At 32.0% G+C, this 20,005-nt stretch overlaps 1 protein-coding gene across 2 annotated transcripts in view; it reads right to left on the reverse strand.

Annotated features, from left to right (window-relative positions):
* Positions 1–20,005, reverse strand: part of LOC143067131 (uncharacterized) — a 32,276-nt gene that overhangs the window by 3,536 nt on the left and 8,735 nt on the right. Inside the window, exons 4-15 of one of the 2 annotated variants that reach the window (XM_076240185.1) lie at positions 19,967–19,997; positions 17,770–17,833; positions 14,955–15,015; positions 12,516–12,639; positions 11,097–11,247; positions 9,656–9,738; positions 7,840–7,891; positions 7,386–7,463; positions 6,470–6,587; positions 5,517–5,625; positions 932–988; positions 57–174 (exon numbers count right to left, since the gene is read on the reverse strand). In XM_076240185.1, coding sequence (XP_076096300.1) covers positions 57–174; positions 932–988; positions 5,517–5,625; positions 6,470–6,587; positions 7,386–7,463; positions 7,840–7,891; positions 9,656–9,738; positions 11,097–11,247; positions 12,516–12,639; positions 14,955–15,015; positions 17,770–17,833; positions 19,967–19,997 — 1,046 coding nt within the window. Of the gene's footprint in view, positions 1–56; positions 175–931; positions 989–3,650; positions 3,751–5,516; positions 5,626–6,469; positions 6,588–7,385; positions 7,464–7,839; positions 7,892–9,655; positions 9,739–11,096; positions 11,248–12,515; positions 12,640–14,954; positions 15,016–17,769; positions 17,834–19,966; positions 19,998–20,005 lie in introns of those variants that run through there. The other variant, XM_076240186.1, reaches the window with a different exon arrangement.

Here is a 20,005-nt window from a genome sequence, read left to right on the forward strand (position 1 = left end):
TTGTTAAGCTGTTGTCTTTTTCTACTAAATGGAATGGAAATAATTAAATATGATACCTTGTGTTGTTCCATTTCGTACTCTGAGGTCCACTTAGGTCTTACGACATAATCTTTATTAGATGGCATGGGCACTCTTGCTCTCATAACAAAACCCTTTTCACCAGGTCTAACAGATCTGTAAATTAAAAGATATAAAAATAACTTAATGTAATATCTAAAATCTTTTTTGGCAGATGGACAAACATTAAGCAGCAAAGTCAGAAATCCTATCTCCATGCCAAAATCATACCAATTCACTATGAATAGTGTATGTCACAAAGTAAATATTTTTCATGTAAATAAAAAATTTGAACTAAAACCATACTAAACATTTATCAGAAGTAAACGTCTACATGGATAAGACATCAAAAGTTAATCGTGTTCACTTCATGACATATAGTAACAGATAGTAACAGATAGTATGTTAACTGTTTATATCCTTGTTTTTTGATCTTTTTGGCAGATGTTTCATTGGCAATCATACTACATAATCTGTATATACTTTTAAGGTAGTATGTTAAACTGTTTATATCCTTTAAATTGAGAATGGAAATGGGGAATGTGTCAAAGAGAAATTTACTGTAAGGCCCGAAAATAGAGCAGACAACAGCCGAAGGCTACCAATGGGTCTTCAATATATGCAGCCGGAAACTCATGCACCCGAAGGAGTTCTTCAGCTGGCCCCCAAACAAATATGTATACTAGTTCAGTGATAATGAACATCATACTAAACTTCAATTTCTACACAAGAAACTAAAATTAAAAATCATACAAGACTAACAAAGGCCAAAGGCTCCTGACATGGGACAGGCGCAAAAATGCTTGTTTATAAAATCATTTTGGCGGATGTTTCATTGACAATACCAAGTCTTCTGTATATACATTTTACTTACTGGTCTTCTCCAGCCAATACTTTATCTATATCTCTTCTGGGTGTCATTCCTTCAGCACTACGAACATAATTAGTTCAAAACATTAATCTAGGTATTTTTCAAGGAAATGTACAAGCTTTTACTGTAACAACAATTATAAATGTTTGAACAGCTTTTTACTTGAATTTCAATTAGTTTTCACTTCTCACCAACATTAGTCTAAATTTACTGTAAGGCCTCATAAAATAAAACACCATGCTGTGCACTGTGAACTGTGATATCTGGGTCACACTCTTAATTTAATATATTCACATAACTTAACATGTGTACTAAGTTTTCTGCTTCATGGGAAACTACCTTAAGGTAGACAGGGTGTCTAAACTATAATCCATAGACTTTTTTATAATTTGCCAAAATGTAGTTTATATCCTGCTTGTTAAAAAACATAAATAAAGAGAATGGGTCACCGGACTAATTTTCACACTACAGGTTGTGCAAAATTGTCAGATTTTGTATAGCTTATGCATAGAAAACCTAATTTTCTGCCATAAAACGAAAATCACACCATAGAATTTTGAGATAAAATATGAGAAGATAGCTCCAATATTATGCTTTTAGATAAGAAAAAGAAAAAACGGGGTCACCAAACTCGTTTTTTTGCTACATAATAAAATGGGTAAATTCCTAACACATTCTATTGTAAAAGTAACACTATCTGAATTATCTGCCCTTGCATTTGAGTTGACTCCCCTTATTTGGCAAAGTTGGAAAAAGTTGAATCAAACAAAATTATTTGTTTTTTGTAAAGTACAATCATAAATATGATAAAATATGGCATTTTCTATATTATAATGAAAATTCTTACACATGAATTACCTGCTAATCTCAAAATTTGCACATTTTATCAAAGAGCTAGTCCTTGTTTTCTTGTATTTCAAAATCCAAGATCAAGGAAGACACCCTATCTACCTTAAACTAAAACTATGACCTATACAGTAGACAGACGAATGGACATACAATGTGGACTGACACAGATTGGAAACTAGAGGCTCTAAAGAGCCTGTGTCGCTCACCTTGGTCTATGTGAATATTAAACAAAGGAAGCAGATTGAAAATTGACTACAAAGGTCAATAACTCCTACAGGGGTCAATTGACCATTTCGTTCATGTTGACTTATTTGTAGATCTTACTTTGCTGAACATTATTGCTGTTTACAGTTTACCTATATCTATAATAATATTCAATATAATAACCAAAAACAGCAAAATTTCCTTAAAATTACCAATTCAGGGGCCGCAACCCAAAAACAGGTTGTCCAATTCATCTGAAAATTTCAGGGCAGATAGATCTTGACCTGATTAACAATTTTACTTCATGTCAGATTTTCTCTAAATTATTTGGTTTTTGAGTTATAAGCCAAAAACTGCATTTTACCCCTATGTTCTATTTTTAGCCGTGGCGGCCATCTTGGTTTGATGGCCAGGTCACCGGACACAATTTTTAAACTAGATACCCCAATGATGATTGTGGCCAAGTTTCAAATAATTTGGCCCAGCAGTTTCAGGGGAGAAGATTTTTCTAAAAGATTACTAAGATTTACGAAAAATGGTTAAAAATTGACTATAAAGGGCAATAACTCCTAAAGTGGTCAACTGATCATTTTGGTCATGTTGACTTTTTTGTAGATCTTACTTTGCTGAACATTATTGCTTTTTACAGTTTATCTCTATCTAAAATAATATTCAAGATAATAACCAAAAACAACAAAATTTCCTTAAAATTACCAATTCAGGGGCAGCAACCTAACAACGGAATGTCAGATTCATCTGAAAATTTCAGGGCAGATAGATCTTAACCTGATTAACAATATTACCCCTGTCAGATTTGCCCTAAATGCTTTGGTTTTTGAGTTATAAGCCAAAAACTGCATTTTACCCCTATGTTCTATTTATAGCCATGGCGGCCATGTTGGTTAGTTGGCGGGGTCACCGGACACAATTTTTAAACTAGATACCCCAATGATGATTGTGGCCAAGTTTGGTTAAATTTGGCCTAGTAGTTTCAGAGGAGAAGATTTTTGTAAAAGTTAACGCCGGACGCAGGACGACGACGGACGACGACGACGGACGACGACGGACGCCGGACGCCAAGTGATGAGAAAAGCTCACTTGGCCCTTCGGGCCAGGTGAGCTAAAAAACAATGCAACCTTCCATCTTAGGCAAAGCCTATAAATCAGCAGCTATAACCATTACAAAACTATCAATTAAGTTTCAACTATCATTGATGTAAATATTTACTATGAAAATATACATTTTAAAAGATCTGGAGTCGATTTCACAAAAACACTTACGGCAAAGATTTATCACGGGTATACTGAATTATTCATGACTTACAATTTATCTTAATCATAAGTTTTTTTTGTGAAACCAACACCTGAACATTGATGCAGTAAACTTTGAAGAGTCAGAATAACAATATACAAATTTATAGTCCACTGATAGTTCATGTAAAAATTGAGAATGGAAATAGGGAATGTGTCTTTACACATTGTGACTTGGATGGAGAGTTGTCTCATTGGCACTCATACCACATCTTATATCTAAATTTATAGCGGAATCAATAAATGTTGTTGATACATAAATCCAACATGACAACAGCAAGATTCTTGCCATTTGAACTTAAGAAATTCTTTCCTTATAACTATGACTTATATCCAAAGAAATAAATTCAATAATAAGATTCAAGAAACAAATTTAATTATACAATGTAACAACAAAATCAATAATAAAAACAACAATAAAACTTTCTAGCATCTTATACCTTTTATCACGTTCAGCTCTGTAAAACATCAAACCATCAAAGAAACACAACAATTTAGCATATAAATGCCTATATATCAATTGTAAGGATAATTTTTCAGTCTGATATTTTAAACAAGTAGTTGTTATGAGCAAAGTAAAATGTCACAGGAAGACATATCATTCTGACTTAAGACCAACAAGTCAGGTCTTATTCTCCATAAACGACATGCACTTAGTGGCTTAGTGCAGAAGCAATCAATTTACATTTCAGACTTTCTTTTATCCCAGTATCTGATGCAACTGATTACCACCACCAAATATGTGCACACTTTTACAAGTAACTATTGAGGCAGATAACATTCAAATTAATATGAATGTAGATAAAGCATGATAAACAAGTGAAACTGCGAGCTACTGCTCACTGATGATACCCCCGCCGCAAGTGGATAATATTAATAGTGTAAAAATATGCAAGTGTTCGGTAAACAGGAAGTTGTCAAGTGATGAATCTGAAAACGCATCACACGGTATAGCTGACTTATATAAATCCTGAAACCAAATTTCAGAAATCCTTGTATTGTAGTTCCTGAGAAAAATGTGACGAAAATTTTCAACTTGGCTATCAGTGTAAAATCATACAAGTGTTCGGTAAACAGGAAGTTGTCGAGTGATGAATCTGAAAACGCATCACACGGTATAGCTGACTTATATAAATCCTGAAACCAAATTTCAGAAATCCTTGTATTGTAGTTGCTGAGAAAAATGTGACGAAAATTTTCAACTTGGCTATCATGTGTAAAATCATACAAGTGTTCGGTAAACAGGAAGTTGTCAAGTGATGAATCTGAAAACGCATCACACGGTATGGCTAACATATATAAATGTTGATACCAAATTACAGAAAGGGTGGATGTGTAGTTCCTGAGAAAAATGTGACGAAAATTTTCAACTTGGCTATCATGTGTAAAATCATACAAGTGTTCGGTAAACAGGAAGTTGTCAAGTGATGAATCTGAAAACGCATCACACGGTATGGCTAACATATATAAATGTTGATACCAAATTAAAGAAAGGGTGGATGTGTAGTTCCTGAGAAAAATGTGACGAAAGTTTCATGGGACGGACTGACTGACGGACTGATGGACGGACGGACTGATGGACGGACTTACGGACGGACTGACGGACTGACAGACAGAGGTAAAACAGTATACCCCCCCTTTTTTAAAGCGGGGGTAAAATAAGAATCTCGTTTTGTTTACTCATCACTAGTGTGGTAACATGAGTGGCTGTTTCTTTTTTTGTAGTCGTTTATAAAACTTATTACTAGTTATTATTTTCTCTGTCTTCAGGGACTTCATACTTCCCTGTTGATCAAACTTTTGTTTATACAATTAAATGATTATCAGAGAGTATGACAAGTCTTTTTATAGTTTACTGCACAGAGACAGGAAATTCCAGAACACATTTGATAACATGAGATGCAGGAAAACAAAACCAAAATATAAACCTAGGTTTATGGAACACATTTGTGTTATCAATTTTCATAAAAAATACCCTACACCTCTAAGTACTGTAACACAGACTATTCAACTCTGTTTCACATGAGTGTTTAACAAAAATTTAAGAAAACTACTTTAACAAATGAGAACTGATTTAGAGTTGATTTCCCTTGACCAAGGCCTTCATCATTTTAAAATTACAATCTTCTCTGGAAACTATATCTGAAGGAAAAAGGCTTAGTTGTAGTAAACATTTATGGAGGGTAATTTCTTATAATACAGAATAAATTGTACCAGATTATACCTTATTCTTCTTCTCTTTGGTAAATGAGCATAGTCTCTTTCTTCTCTTTCCTCTTTGGACATTGATTTGTGATTAGCTGTTAAACTGAAAATTGGGCGGGACCATTCATCTACAAAAGATAGAAAACAAAATTTAATCTCAGTCTCTCATACATAAATTTATACAAACTCCTTTAAACATTTTTTTCTGCAATAATAGATTGATATGCTGTAGCTAAATATCCCTTGTTGTCTCTAATGAAAACTTGTATTAAGTTCACCATGATATGCACTATTCAAAAATTTACTTTTTCACATGTAAGTATTCAATGTGGCCAAAGACGTGAACATTCTGAAATTTAGAAATTAAAACATATAATCATCCACATATTTAAATTTGATCCATACAAGCTTTGATGAGTTGCTTTACTCCTGTACACTTCACTGATTACTCATTTATGCAAATTCTAATTATATATCTATCATGTCTGAATGATCACAACAAGATTGCATGTCATGCTTAGCACATAGTTTCTATTTTAGCCATGGAGTTGTCAGTTTATTTTGTACTTATGAGTTTGAATATAGTATCTTTTGCCTTTGTTCTCTTTTCTAATGTACATGATGTAGTACTGGAGAAATGTGTGACAAAAGATTAAAAGTGCATTCAACATAATGAAAAATTCATATTATACTAAGCAAACAGAATGCAGGTGTCTGAGAGATGTTTTAAGTCTTTGCATGCTAAAACTTGTTACTGTCAAGCTGCTGACTAAATATGAAATCATCCTGTTCAGGATTAGCTGACAAATGCTTGAAAATGTGTTCGACAAAACAGACAGAAAAGATTACTGCAATATAGCCCCTTCTCTTAGGAGTGAGGATATAATAATAAGAAGTAACATCAGTTCACTGTTTTCTTGCATCTCTCTCTGGTGTTTTAAAAAAGATATCAGTCCTGAATATGATACTTACTAATAAGTTTCCCACATCTTTCTCTATTTTCCTTCGTCTCTCTTGGGTGTTTATATAAGTACATAACAGCTTTACCAATACCACTACTTTTTAATGAATCTTGATTTATAATTGGAAACTACAAAAGTTAGATACATGTATTTACACAATTTATAGATAAGAAAATAGGATTAGGGTTCAACAAAAATATTTCTATGTCTCTTTATGAGGTTACATTTTGTTGCATGTAGCCTTTTCACCTATTTTTTATATTTTTTTTATTTCAGTCAATGTATAAACATAGCTTACAAAAAAATTGGCCCACATCATAAACAATTTGGAATGGGAGACTACTGAAATTTACTCCAAGTTATTTCTTGTTTTTGTCTATTATTTTTACCCAAATCATACTCTTAATGACAAAGTTTGAAGGTGGAAAATCTGGTCAGAATCCTAAATAAGAAGTCTACATGTCTTCTATTTGTACACATTGTAGAAAAGTAGCATAATGAATGAAGCCAGTTCAACAATCTGGCCTTGTAGTTTCAAAGGATAAAAGATCACAAATTCAAGAGCTGTCTCTTTTGCCTGTTTTCATCAGATTTTTCATATTTCCTGCAGAGTTTTGTTTAGTTTTTGGTAATGAAAATAAAAATGTTGACACACAACAATTGAAAAGTCATGGCAAAAACTCATAATGGCCAGTTTGAGCTGAAAATATTGGAAATATCAAACATCACATAATTATACGTCTATCTTGAACTTATAACCACTTCAGCTTAAAGCATGTTAGGCAGCAGTTACCAGCTTAGATGTCAAGATGCTTATCAATTAGTAATACTAAACATACTAATTTAGTATGTCTCTGGTAAAGAATGTTGGTGCTACTGCAATATAAATTGTATTTCTAGTGTTATAAATTGAAACAAATATCTACCTCTTGCAAAACTTTCAAAAAGTTTTCTCTGATCTGTAAATGTGGTAAACTTTTGTCTGGTAAGGGAGCTAACCATTCCTGAAATAAAATGAAAATGTTCTATTGGTTATAAAACAGTGTTAACATATATGCAAATTGTCAAGAAAAAGAAAGCATTTTTGGCTCTGGATGCAATAATTTCACTATGATATCAAAACATAGGCTCATTTATACCTTTTGGCTAAATGAGCATACATTCAACAAGTAGATAATGATAAAATGCATCTGAGTTATATTATTTTGGCTAGTGCTGTGCTAAAATTTAACCCTTTAATTTGTTTTAGCCATCCAGAGTTGTAAGTATTAGACTTGAATAAGCTTTAACATAATGAAGAATTGCATGTAAAAAATTGTCAGAATATGTCAATTATTGTCAAAATCAGCAGATGTATAAATAAACAAAGAGAAGTCTTACTGTCATTGCATTGAGAATTCCTTGATCCAGAAAAGCTTCCTGTAAATCAGCCCTGTAAAATAAAATATTCACTTCATGAGATAAACATATCTAAAATCTAAATAAAATTCTAAATATACAACTCCTAAGTGAGGGTCCTACTCAGACAAAAATATCAATTTTCTTTCCTTCAAGGAGCTACATGATGTTCAGTTACTTGTTGAATATTTTGAATATTCAAATTATTGGATTAGTTTATTCTAGAAATATTATTCATATATGAGCCTCGTTCTATGTCATCTTTAACAGGATCATATTGTGTACCAGATTACATTTTATTAAACCACCCAATATTTGTAGTGGAGAGCCCTTGTTCTTTAACAGGATCATATTGTGTACCAGATAAGATTTTATTAAACCACCCAATATTTGTAGTGGAGAGCCCTTGTTCTATAACAGGATCATATTGTGTACCAGATAAGATTTTATTAAACCACCCAATATTTGTAGTGGAGAGCCCTTGTTCTATAACAGGATCATATTGTGTACCAGATAACATTTTATTAAACCACCCAATATTTGTAGTGGAGAGCCCTTGTTCTATAACAGGATCATATTGTGTACCAGATAACATTTTATTAAACCACCCAATATTTGTAGTGGAGAGCCCTTGTTCTTTAACAGGATCATATTGTGTACCAGATAAGATTTTATTAAACCACCCAATATTTGTAGTGGAGAGCCCTTGTTCTATAACAGGATCATATTGTGTACCAGATAACATTTTATTAAACCACCCAATATTTGTAGTGGAGAGCCCTTGTTCTTTAACAGGATCATATTGTGTACCAGATAACATTTTATTAAACCACCCAATATTTGTAGTGGAGAGCCCTTGTTCTATAACAGGATCATATTGTGTACCAGATAACATTTTATTAAACCACCCAATATTTGTAGTGGAGAGCCCTTGTTCTTTAACAGGATCATATTGTGTACCAGATAAGATTTTATTAAACCACCCAATATTTGTAGTGGAGAGCCCTTGTTCTATAACAGGATCATATTGTGTACCAGATAAGATTTTATTAAACCACCCAATATTTGTAGTGGAAAGCCCTTGTTCTATAACAGGATCATATTGTGTACCAGATAACATTTTATTAAACCACCCAATATTTGTAGTGGAGAGCCCTTGTTCTTTAACAGCTATGCCTTTACATGATGAGCTGTTGGTGCATATTTCTAAAACATCTAGAAATGGTTGCACTAGACTTCAATCGTTATGGACTAGGATTGTCAGTTTTCCTACTGAAGGTCTGTGGTTCTCTCTGTGCACTTCGCTTCCTCCACGGATAAAAATTATTGTCCCGAAATAGCACAATAGTGTTAAAAGTGGTGTAAAACACCAATCAATCAATTAATCAGCCTGCAGATAACCTTATCAAACTTTGACATGTAATAAACTTTGTCTCTCAAATAATCTGTAAACCAATTTAAATGACTATGCTGAGAACTAAATTTGAACAAATATACAAGAAATTAGACATGGATGACAAACATATTCCATCTGTTCAATAATATTCCACGAGTCCACTATAAATAGTGAAGGACAATTATTAATCATTCTAAGCATCTGTACATGGTACCAATGTTGTTATACATACTTGTATTATATGGTACCAATGTTGATATACATACTTGTATTATATGGTACCAATGTTGATATACATACTTGTATTATATGGTACCAATGTTGTTATACATACTTGTATTATATGGTACCAATGTTGTTATACATACTTGTATTATATGGTACCAATGTTGTTATACATACTTGCATAACTGTGAAGTAACAGAAAGAAGAAATTTTAACTTTTTGATTGCAGGTTTCTTTGCTCTGTTCAATTCCCTGTCACCCTACAAACAAAAATAATGATAAAGATTTGTAAAATAGTTTTAACATCTCCCTATAATTTGTAAACAGGTATGATAATGAAGGTTTGTAAAAACTTTTAAATTTCTCCTTATTTAGTTTCATGTACACAAACCTGTGTTAATTACAAAACATACCTTGAGACATGTATTAATCAACACTATTTATAAGTCAAATATATATAAATAATGTTTGGAAGAGTCACTAAGCATACTTAGTGGAATAAAGGAATAAAATGTAGGGAAAAAAAAGAAATAAAGTGGGTCTCATTGGGGTCTAAGCGTGACGCAAGATTGCTGATTTTTTGTAATCGTGACACGTGAAAGTCGAATTTTTGTGCCATGAAAACAGAAAATGGCGTCTAGCGGGACCTGGGAAATTACCAATAAATGAGAATTGCTAAGTACATAGTGTAAGCGGGCTACAGGAATCTGTCAAAACAGTAAGCGAGACCTGGATCAGAACCCCCCCAATGAATATGAATACAATGTAAAAAACACATTTTCAAACAAATTATAATTTGTTGTACTCAGGACAAGTTAAAAGGCATGTTGTTAACCCTCAACAGGAGGATTGCAGTTTAAACAAAAAGTGTTCTCTGATAAAAATTGATTAAACAAATAAGTTGTTTATTTTGGTTGCTAGCATTTTCTAAGTTGACAATAACTGGCAATACATTTCCTTATCCTAAAATTGAAAGGTTTAAATATTAAATCAGTTCTATATCTAGATCTACTTTTAAGGGGGGAGACAGGATCTTTTTCAGGACGTCGGGATTGGGTGTTTTTAAGCTTGGGATTTCGGGATTGACCCTTTCGGTATAATGGGATTTCTTTTTTCGAATTTCGGAATGTCTGGATTTAATTTTTTATAAATTTAGGACCTGGGGATTAAATTTTTTTAAGCCCGGGATCTCGGGATCAGGACCCTTCTCCCTCTCTGAAATATAAATAAACTTGGGATTATGTGCCAAGATTCTGTTACACAATTTGCAGAAACTAAAACTACCATAATATAGGGTCCCATCTGAACAATTCTTGTGTATTAAGATATCCTTTGTCAGTTTTTGTTTAAACAATTCATTTTAAAGCTTTCGGGTAATGAACAATATAAATATAAACAGATAATTTGATATGTTATGTTTTAAAACTTCCTTTTCAAAAAAAAATCATGGAAAAAGCAAAAAAACACAAACAGAAAAATTTAGCGCATCTTTCATTTCAATGAAAATCAACAACAATGTATAATACAGAAATATATTAAGCTAATCAAGAGATGAGTTTGTTATTGACATAGCTTAAATGGGCTGCAAGTCCAGTAACTTAATACCATAACATTTTACCTCTGCAGCTTCCTTCATTTTACAAATCATGTCAGCAATTAAATCATCATTATCATTTATAAGATCTCCGTCCTTTCTTTTATTTCCTTTTTGTCTTCTTTGTTCTGCTTTCTTTCTTTCAATCATTAAATCAAAGTCTGAGACGAAATCTCTAAAATGTAAATTAAATATCAAAGAAAATAAGCAGAAAGTTTAATCTGAATTAGACATAGCATAAGATCACATCTGAATTAGACATAGCATAAGATCACATCTGAATTAGACATAGCATAAGATCACATCTGAATTAGACATAGCATAAGATCACATCTGAATTAGACATAGCATAAGATCACATCTGAATTAGACATAGCATAAGATCACATCTGAGTTAGACATAGCATAAGATCACATCTGAATTAGACATAGCATAAGATAACATATTTTCAATGAAATTGATGTAATCAATGATTATGAATGAAGTTACAATTTTCAATGTGTAAGACAACATGACTTCAAGATCAGTAGCTCAAGGACCTGGTACTCGGAGCATGCTTTAAGTTCCTCTGGGCATTCAATGATATAATAATATTTAGTATTGCTTTATTGGGTCTAGGTTTTTTTATTTGTCATCTGTGATACAAGCATCTTTTGAGCTCTGTATTTTTTTTCTGAATAATTTTTATTGTGAGCCTTTCACTATACTTCTTTCTCATCTTGAGATTGAGAAGAAAAAAAGTAGGGGCATATCTCCTCCCTTAACTACGAACATTCAGAAAGTGTTCAGAGGTCATCTTTGTAGATTTTTGGGTGTTTTTTGTCAATTTATGTGTTTTCTATCACATAAACACATTACAACATAATGTGAAACTCATCTAATTGCATATTTTTCCACATGTGACATGTTTTGAGCAACAATGATATAATGATTTCATAGACAAAAGTAGTGGAAAGATTAATTGATAACTTCTTAACATCCAGCTCTGCAAATTCTACATGCATAATCAGGACTATGCAAATACAATATTTATGTAACCAGATTATACAAGACAGACTCACTGATTCATACCTTTTATGTGTTAGTTTAACAATATAACTTCACACTGGTTTTTTATAAACATGATAAAAGTAACGATGTATACAAATGTAATTTTTTAACTTGTTTATATATTTTTGTTTTTCACAGTAAACCACAGTAAATGACATAATTAATGATTTTCTTATTACTGTAAATTAAGAAATTATTGTGTGCATTTATTATTGCCATTTTGTCATTTTAGACTAAAATGAGATTTTGATTTTTGCGATATTCAGAAAAATCCTGTTTCATTCATATAAAAAAATTAAAAAAAGTTTTGATTATAGTCGCATTTTTTCGCAATCATTTCTGAATTTACAGTAATCCGACATTACAAATTAAACTGCTGATGTTAATCTTACTCTTGATCCCTTGCTTGCTTCCTAAGTGCTTCTTCGTTCTCATCATCAGATAATTCTGGTAGAACCTGACCATCATCTTTCCCTGTGGCATTTCCTTCATCATTTTCATCATCTGATACAATAGCTAAAAGTAAGAACAAGTGGAACTGCGAGCTACTGCTCACTGATGATACCCCCGCCGCAAGTGGATAATATTAATAGTGTAAAAATATGCAAGTGTTCGGTAAACAGGAAGTTGTTGAGTGATGAATCTGAAAACGCATCACACGGTATAGCTGACTTATAAAAATCCTGAAACCAAATTTCAGAAATCCTTGTATTGTAGTTCCTGAGAAAAATGTGACGAAAATTTTTAACTTGGTTATCATGTGTAAAATCATACAAGTGTTCGGTAAACAGGAAGTTGTCGAGTGATGAATCTGAAAACGCATCACACGGTATAGCTGACTTATATAAATCCTGAAACCAAATTTCAGAAATCCTTGTATTGTAGTTCCTGAGGAAAATGTGACGAAAATTTTCAACTTGGCTATCATGTGTAAAATCATACAAGTGTTCGGTAAACAGGAAGTTGTCGAGTGATGAATCTGAAAACGCATCACACGGTATAGCTGACTTATATAAATCCTGAAACCAAATTTCAGAAATCCTTGTATTGTAGTTCCTGAGAAAAATGTGACGAAAATTTTCAACTTGGCTATCATGTGTAAAATCATACAAGTGTTCGGTAAACAGGAAGTTGTCGAGTGATGAATCTGAAAACGCATCACACGGTATAGCTGACTTATATAAATCCTGAAACCAAATTTCAGAAATCCTTGTATTGTAGTTCCTGAGAAAAATGTGACGAAAATTTTCAACTTGGCTATCATGTGTAAAATCAGACAAGTGTTCGGTAAACAGGAAGTTGTCAAGTGATGAATCTGAAAACGCATCACACGGTATGGCTGACATATATAAATGTTGATACCAAATTACAGAAAGGGTGGATGTGTAGTTCCTGAGAAAAATGTGACGAAAGTTTCATGGGACGGACTGACTGACGGACGGACGGACTGACGGACTGATGGACGGACTGACGGACGGACTGACGGACAGACAGAGGTAAAACAGTATACCCCCCCTTTTTTAAAGCGGGGGTATAAATACAGTTTTTGGCTAGAAACTAGATACCCACTTTCCAAGTCTATGGATAAATTCCTGATGTTATTGACATTCTAAGAACATATGGACTTATTCAATATCTTACTGAATATATCGATACGGGTAGTTTCCCATCAAAAAGTCAATGGAAATGGATTGTTCACAAAACAGTTAATGAACAACAGTCAGTCAACTGGTTAGACCCTATTGCGTTAGATGACAATTTTATACGTTTTAGAAATATTCACAAAACAGTTTCTACGACAAACTTCTGGGAAAAAACACAATCGTTTGCAGAAATAAGAAATTCATATTTTATTACAAAACTGTTAGCTGATATATCAAATTCATCAGGAAAAAAGTGTGTTGCATGCGAAAATTACTTTAATGATGTCTATGTACATGCATGTTGTTCCTGCATCTGTACTACAGAGCTGAATGATTTGTGGTGGGATATGATTATCAAGAATTTTTCGCCAAAACTTTATTGTGAACTAATTATAAGTGAATATGATGATGAGGATATATATCAAATTTTACTAAAAAGAATTCCATTAAATTTAAGTGCCCAACATTCAGAGTTTGAGAGGCTTTGTCACGCCCATGTGGTTCAGTGCATAGCTACATATAGACGTTGTGTCAGGTTAGGCAATACAGGATATGTCATCATTGGAGATTACATAAGGCCTTAATGCTGAGAGACTAAAGTGTATATATGTGTCTGTATATGTAAAAAACTGTTTTTGTTCTGTTCCTATTTCGTTTATTCTTTTTGTTGTCTGATATTTATTTAACTGCATGTATTCATTTTATCTCAATTATGAGGAAATAAAGACATGAATGAATGAATGAATGAGCACCCACAATCCAAATCTTCCATATACTGATATTTATAGATTATCGTTGATCATCTCAACAACATTGATTTTCTCACTTGAGCCAATACCGTGAAAATGAGAAAAACAATTGAGTTGAGATGACAAATGATAATCTGTTTATCACTATTTTACCTATGACAGTGTTGTTAATTTCATTGTCAACGGGCACGTGCACCCTCAGTTTCTAGCAATTGTTTTTTCATATCACTATACTGTGCTGAGAAAGGAAATTATAAGTCAGTAAAATAAAAGGAAAATTTCGTAAAATAGCCATAATATGGTATAACATTGAAAGAAAAATAAATTTTGAAAAATTATAAAAAAGTAGATAAGTACAACCTACTGTAGGATTAACATTTACTGTGAACATATTCATTTGACATTTTTTTTAAATAAGTAAGAAATAGACAAGACAAACCTGTTGACTTTTTCTTCTCTTTCTTTTTATTTGCTGCCTCAATGTCATCTTCATCAAAACCCTGAAATTCAAAGAATTCTTTTAATAAATAGTTTTATTTGAACTGTCCTTAAAAATCTGCCAAACCTGAGTTTGATTAAAAAGATGGTTTAGTAAATTTCAAATGATTTTTGTAACATTTTTTGTTAAATGCTGAAAGCTGCTAAAAATACTATCAGTTTGATTACATTTTTTGACTGACAGGTAATCTCTTGTCTTTGTACTATTTTAATTAGAACTTTTTGTACCTTCTTCTCGAGGTAACAATTTTTAACAAATAAAATATTCAAGGTAAATTTATAAGCTGATAACATCTATATATTTGATCCCCACCATGAAAGTGCAAACATCTAATGTATTGTCAGTTGAAAAAGATGAAAAAGAAAAAGGGTGAATGTCATCATACACCTATGTACTCCAAATAATGATAAAGGGACCACACAGAATGGCAAGGTACAAAATTACTTTTGAAAAAGAAATTGTCTAGTTGAGATAATTTCAAATTCATGCAGTCCTAACATTCATATATATATATTATCAGATCTACTCTAACATCTCTAGGTTGATTTTCTAGACACTATATATTATCAGATCTACTCTAACATCTCTAGGTTGATTTTCTAAACACTATATATTATCAGATCTACTCTAACATCTCTAGGTTGATTTTCTAGACACTATATATTATCAGATCTACTCTAACATCTCTAGGTTGATTTTCTAGACACTATATATTATCAGATCTACTCTAACATCTCTAGGTTGATTTTCTAGACACTATATATTATCAGATCTACTCTAACATCTCTAGGTTGATTTTCTAGACACTATATATTATCAGATTTACTCTAACATCTCTAGGTTGATTTTCTAGACACTATATATTATCAGATCTACTCTAACATCTCTAGGTTGATTTTCTAGACACTATTTATATATGTATATGTTTATATGTTTATATAGTGTCTAAAAATAGCAACAATCAACATTCAATCTATCTAGGTGTGGATCAGTTTATAAATAAACTGATGCAGTTACTAAATTAATTTATATAAGTGTCTAAGAATGTAACTTTAACACACTAATGCATAGATGCCAACCCCCTTTTGACACAATCAGTAACAAAATATCAAATTTTCCGTATTTTTGAAAAGTTTTCAGTAATCATTCATAAATGTGCATTTACCAATAAAAATTACTGACGAGTGGTTGCAAAGTGATGTACACTAAAATTTGTCATTTAACATGTTGTCTGTAGTATGTATTCCATTCATTGATTGTTCAGATGTTCTCGACTCAAACATTTTTGTTTTGTCAAGGAGAAGTAGAGAAAGGGGGAATGCTACTTAATAAAATGCAAGTTTGCCTCTTCGGAAGTCAGTTAGTTACCCAACAATAGGTTGATAACTCCCGAGAAACCGGAAGCATTACATTGGCGTTTCCTAAATACTGGACCAGGACGGAAAAATAATGATAAAAATCCGCGTTTTACAAAATTGAACATCGATGATTGGGAATCCGTAACTATTCGACTTTGACCGTAATAGCGTAGTTTTTATCGCAAAATCGGAAAAACTACGGAAAAATCGTAATGGTTGGCATCTATGCTAATGAGTGTTATAAAACTAGTTGTTATATTTTATATATTATTTACGCAATATTTCGCTAAACAAATTAGCTTCATCTGGCATGTGCATCTATCTAGGTGAAATCGGATGCATGACAAAAAAATCTTTGTAGCTTGACGGCTACATATATGTTTATATGTTTATATATATATTTGCGAAAGCAAATTTACAGATCTAACATTGTTGGGTTGATGTTTAGATGAGTTGTATATATATATATATATATATATATATATAAAAGAGTCTAAATTGAAAATCTATGATTGCGTTGGATAAAAACCGCAATTTTTATACATGTGCATGTAAAACAAATTTCGTTGTAGAAGGGTCTAAAACCAGCACAAACATTTTCCAAAAGACCAAAAAAGTGAAAAAAGTATATTTAAACAAAACGCATTTGACTAACAGGTCGAACAACTGATGTTCTTAAACCCTGCTGACTGCCATTGGCAATTGCCAAATAAAATTGATCAAGAGATGTAACAAAATGGATCTTAATATAAATTTAATACTAAACAGAAAACGATAAACCTGTGACATACGTGTGCATGTAAAACAAATTTCGTTGTAGAAGGGTATATATATACAACTTGTCTAAACATCAACCCAACAATGTTAGATCTGTAGAAAGCAAATTTTTAGTTCTTCCCTCACCGGGATTCCAACCCATGCTACTGAGATATCGTGACACCAAATCGCCTGCACTGTAACCAGCGTGCTAGACCACACAACCACCTGGGCTTCATAATAATGAAGCTTTTGGTGGCCAGGTGTTACCTTTCCACGTCAGTTTTAATCTAGCGTCGTACTGCAGTACATGATATATAAGACATGAAGATGTTATTTTTACAGATCAGCTAAATTATCTTTAGTAAAGAATCCTACAAATTAATGTAAGATACAGTCACAGAAATAATTATATTTATAAGTACGTCTGAACCAGTGACAACTCTACAACAGATTTATCCAGCAGATCACCAGCAGTGATGTTGATACATGGCTGTGTACATTCTGTATATACAACTTGTATAAACATCAACCCAACAATGTTAGATCTGTAAATTTTCTTTCACAAATTTTTTGTTCTTCCCTCACCAGGATTCAAACCCATGCTACTGAGATATAGTGACACCAAACTATAAACTTACTTCAAATTCTTCTTCTTCATCACTGGAGCCAAAAATGTTTGCAATCAATTCACCAACTTCTGATCTGTAAAAAAGTTATTATAAAATTATAGACTGAAATTGTATATAGTTGTGTTTTCATTGAACTAAATTTTAATTTGGGATCCCAAATGCTTTTGGTCACACAAGAAGTAGTTGATATGTTGTTTTTATAAACAAATTTATGAAGGACATACAGTGAATATATGCATTTCTGAAGATGTTGAAGAAAAAATAAACATTATAGCAATGTTATTCAGCAAATGTGAATATATGCTAATACTCATGCTCCATTTATTATAAACTGTCCAAGCATGAATAAAAGGATTTCGACTGTTTGCCCCACGATTTACTTTTATTAAAATAAGGGGCTTATGGTGTCTCTGAAAGCTCGTTAAAATTATTAAAAAGTTACCTTGAAAATAGAAGGCAATGTATAAAGATTGGCAACACTTACAGTGACTGTGAAATACTGATAAGGGGGGCCCCCAAGGGTCGATTCTTGGTCCAGTGTTGTTTAATGTCTTTATTAATGATATTTTCTACTGTGTTCAAGACAGTACAATTTATAATAATGCAGATGATAATACACTGTCTTACTGTGACAATAATGTAGATAATTTAGTAAAAACACTTGAAAATGACAGTGAAAAAAATGATAAAATGGTTTTCACAAAATTTAATGAAAGCAATTGCTATTAGGAAAAAGACAAAAAATTATAATTTAACTTTTAATTTAGAAGGCAATAAAATTTCATGTGATGAAGATGTTAAACTCCTTGCCCTTGGTGTAACGATAGATTTTGAACTAAATTTTGATAAACATATCTCATAAATTTGAAAAAAAACTTCTAAACAACTAAACATTCTTAAAGGTATTGGCAAATATCTAAACAGGTTGGGACGTCTAACAGCTTACTTCTCTTTCATTCTTTCAAATTTTAATTATTGTCCAGTAATTTGGCATTTATATAGTGAAAAATAAACACAAAAAATTGAAAAAATACAGGAAAGAGCTCTCTGCTTCATATATGAAGATTGTATAAGCGGCTATGAAAATTTACTTTTAACTTCTAAACTTCCATCTTTAAAAATTCACAGACTTAGAACCATTGGAATTGAAACATTTAAAATTGTACACAAGAAAAGTCCCAGTTATCTTCATGACCTAATAAATATCAAAACTCAACGTTATAACTTAGATCTAAGGATACAGCTGACATACCCAGAGTTAAAACTACAAAATATGGGTTAAAATCATTTCATTTCAGTGCTGCAGTTATGGAATGAGCTGCCAAACCATGTAGACAGGAAAATTCTCTAACTCAATTTTCCAATCTAATACAGACCTGGAATGGCAGCTCATGCCATTGTAATGCATGCCATTAGTGCTTTGGGATTTGAGCTTAGCTTTGCTTTTTTCCCCTTTTTTCATAAATACTAAAATTAGCTAGCTATAATTTTATATTTTATCTGCATGAACAGTATTATTTTATTTGCTTATGTCATGTATGTGCTTTTAATATCATGCTGTAATGTATTTATGTTTGTCTTAATATGTGTGTTTTGTTTGCATGTTATTTGCTTGTGTGTAATTTATTATAATGTCGATTTTAAAAGCTCACTAAAGCTTGTGTTACTTTGTTTACTATGTATCAACAATAAATAAAACTTTGATTTGATTTGAAACAGAAACCTATCAACATAAACAACACAATGACATCTAGGGTCAACATACTTGTAGGTTAGATGAGTTCCACTGAAATTGAACTCTTCAGAGTAATATCTTTATTTGTTACAGCCTCATAAACATTTTGATACAGTATAGTGAAAGTATACATTTGTATATGTAAATGTGCATACATTTGTATAAGTGAATAAGTATACATTTTTATAAGTCTATGTGTACAAGGGAATAAGTATACATTTGTATACGTCCATGTGTATAAGTGAATAAGTTTGCATTTTATATGTAAATTATTATATATTTGTATACGTGAATAATTTCTGTTGTCATCTGCTATTTGGTAGGGTTGTTGTCTCTTTGACACATTCTCCATTTCCGTTCTCAATTTTATATATTTCATGCATAAATAAGTACATTTATACTTTAAGTAAGTAATACATTGTACTTGTATATCATGTATATAGGAGGAAATGTTGACAGCTTTATACTTACTCTTTGTCACTTTCATCTTCATCATCACTACCTGTTAAA

This window comes from Mytilus galloprovincialis, chromosome 3 (genome assembly GCF_965363235.1).
Source record: "Mytilus galloprovincialis chromosome 3, xbMytGall1.hap1.1, whole genome shotgun sequence".
NCBI lineage: Eukaryota > Metazoa > Mollusca > Bivalvia > Mytilida > Mytilidae > Mytilus > Mytilus galloprovincialis.